The 2,902-nt window shown below is 63.2% G+C and overlaps 1 protein-coding gene across 1 annotated transcript in view; it reads right to left on the bottom strand.

Moving 5' to 3' along the window:
* The window catches only part of Col11a1 (collagen type XI alpha 1 chain), a 229,240-nt gene extending 227,728 nt beyond the window's left edge, over positions 1 to 1,512 (bottom strand). Inside the window, exons 1-2 of the mRNA XM_023721700.1 lie at positions 1,334 to 1,512; positions 450 to 784 (exon numbers count right to left, since the gene is read on the bottom strand). Coding sequence (XP_023577468.1) covers positions 450 to 784; positions 1,334 to 1,512 — 514 coding nt within the window. The remainder of the gene's footprint in view (positions 1 to 449; positions 785 to 1,333) is intronic.
* Positions 1,513 to 2,902: the final 1,390 nt, after the last annotated feature.

Raw genomic sequence — 2,902 nt, 5'->3', positions numbered from 1 at the left:
CTGGGCGACGCCCCCACTCCGCGGGAAGCGCGGGCGGCAGGGGCGGCGCGGAGAAGGGGGCAGAGGCTGGAGCTCGCGCTCCCCCGAGCGACGCTTCGCACCGAGAAGCCCGCACGCGGCGGCGCACTCGGCGCCCCGATCCTGGACTCCCCGCTTCTCCCGCGTCCCTCAAGCCGAGGCACCCCGCTCCTCACTGCGCTGCAGACAAAGGGCTGCAGGGGGCTCGCTGCAGCCCTTTCTCCACACTTTCTCTCTGCAGCGCCCGAGACAGCCCGTCACCTCGAGCCCCAGGAGCCCGGAGGGCTTAGCAGGCAGCGCCCGACCCCGCACAAAGTCGCACAGCCGCCCGCGACGCCGGGCCGGGCCGGGCTTGCAGACGGCGCCCCCGCGCGACGCGGACCGCACTGGGGCAGGGGGGCGCGCGGAGGCGGCCGGCCGCCCATCCTCACCTCCGCCGGCCGCGCCGGCCTGCAGGAGGACGACCAGGGCGAGGCTGGCGACGCCGAGGGCCCGGAGCCGCCGCTTCGTCTTCCACCTGGAGGACCACGGCTCCATCTCCGAGCTGGCGCCCGCGGCTGCGAACTCAGCGGCGACCCTGCGAGGAGTGCGGCCCCACGTCGCGCCCAGGTGCGGCCGGGCTACGCGGCCATGCAGGCGAGGGGCCGGGCGCCGGCTCTCGTCAGGCGGCGTCGCCTCCTTCCGCCCGCGCCTCGCCCCCTCCTCTCTCTCTCTCTCGGCGCCGGCCCCGCGCCCGGACCTTCGACCCTTCCCCGCCGGGCCCTGCCTTCACACTGACGGCAGACGAGGGGCTCCCACCGGAAAGCTGCGAGCGCGGCGCACCCCTAAAGGCGGCATGCCGTCAGTGGGCCGGGCGAGGCGCGCAGCCCCCTCCTCCGCCCGGCCGCACCGCCCCGCGCCCCCCGCCGGCCCGGACAGCTCGGCAGGCTGAGGGTCCCGCCAATCACCGCAGCGCGCGCACCGGGCCCGCCCCCCTCGCCCCCCGTCGGCTGGGGACTGACGGGCAGGCTGAGGGTCTTCACCCAATCACCGTCCGTGTGCGCGACCTGGGCCCGCCCCCTCTCCTGTCCCGGCCCCGCCCCCTCTCTGCCCCCAGCCGGACCGCGAAGGCCCCGCCCCCGCCCCCGCTGGCCCAGGACTGAGGAGCAAGCCGAGGGTCCTACCCAATCAGCTCCGCGCGCGCTCCGGCCCCGCCCCCTCACCGCCCCCGCCCCCGCCCCCCCAATCAGCTCCGCGCGCGCTCCGGCCCCGCCCCCTCACCGCCCCCGCCCCCGCCCGAGCTCCCCCTTGCCCCCTCCCGGAGGAGCCTCCGAACCGTGGGAGGCGGAGCGCGGGTGCGTGCGGGGCTCCTGCGCGTCTGGGGCTGAACGTGAGGCGGTTCCAGGTGCTTCTGCGCGTGGCAGGCGGGACTGCGGCCGCGCTTGGCCCAGGGGGCGGGGAGGAGCCCGGGCGGGGGGCGACGCCGCGCTGGCTCCAAGTGTGTATGTTCATCATTTTCTAATCCGTGAATAATAAAGGAATAAAGGTGCCGTGGAAGCCCTCGGAGCTCCAAGCCCGCGCGCTCCGAGCTTGCGCGCAGAGTTCAAACTCCACACCAAGTGCCCTGGGGCTCGCTCCCAGAGCTGAGCTGTGCGCCCCGGGAGGCGGGCAGAGCGATTTACGAGGGCTGACGTTCAGGGCTGAGTGAGTTAATTTTCCAGGCGATTTTCTGTGCTGATCCCGGCTGAGGGTGGCCGAGCAAGGAGAAGAGGAAGGAAAGCAGCTAGCGGACACCCCAGGTGCCTGGCCCTCGCTCCAGGCAGGTTCTTGGCTTCGGTGGAAGTAAGGCGGGGCGGCTTTCCGAGTGCCCTGTGCTTACCCCGGCCTCAAGGGAATCCTTTGCACCTGGAGTCTAGATTCCCCGGTCAGTTTTTCCACATTTAAATGATTACATCTTACTCCGTTTGTTCTTCATGTGTTCTAAGGTGTTAATTATTTAGTCTTTTTGAGAGAGGTCTGGTCTTGCTCTGCAGCTCAGGCTGGCCTTGAGCTCACTTTGTAGCCCAGGCTGGTCTCGAACTCACAAAGCCTCAGCCTCTCGAGTGCTGGGGTTTCAGACCTGAGGTACTGGTCTAAGAGAGTTTCTGGAACAATAACCAACAGATGCCCAGCATACATTAACTACTCCTGGGGATGCTTTGAATTCATCCATGCGCACACACACACACACACACACACACACACACAGCCTTGGCCTCGGCTCTGAGTCCTCATTTTACCAGGTACACACGTTTGTGTTTTGGACACTCATCTTCGGGACCCGAATTTTCTATTAGTCACCAAAATATTCTTCGTGTTCCATTCACAAGATATCTTCACATCTCATCTGCATAAGGTTGAAAAGTTGGAAGAAAAAAAAAGGCAATTGGAGGCTAACCTGTGCCCCACTGTGTAATTGTTCAACCACAAGAACAGAGGCAGATAAAATAAGGGAAGCCACTGGAAATACCTTCCGTATCAATGTCACTTTCTGTAAAGATGGACCACTCCCTCCTCAAGTTTATCTTTCAGGGCGCAGGTGAAAAAACTCCTTAATGCCTCTAATACTGCTGCCAGGATGCCTGGGATGCCTTCTGTCGTCTGCAGAGAAGTGTGGCCAGCTGGCTCTTCACGTTGCAACTTAGACTGTTAACATGACTTGAAGAAATGACTTCATAAATGCAGGTGAACCCAAAAAGTATAGTCACAAATTAAGAACCTTGCAGGGGAACTCTAAGTCACTTTACCATCTTCATTATCCTTCACAAAGAGAAAATTTGTGCATATTTGTTGTTTTCAAACTTGAAACATGACACTTTTGTCAGAATTTTATACATATATATATATATGCATGAAATTTTGGGGT

The sequence above is a fragment of the Octodon degus genome, unplaced genomic scaffold (genome assembly GCF_000260255.1).
Source record: "Octodon degus isolate 3935 unplaced genomic scaffold, OctDeg1.0 scaffold00084, whole genome shotgun sequence".
Lineage (NCBI taxonomy): Eukaryota > Metazoa > Chordata > Mammalia > Rodentia > Octodontidae > Octodon > Octodon degus.
This window is presented reverse-complemented; position numbering and strand designations above follow the sequence as displayed.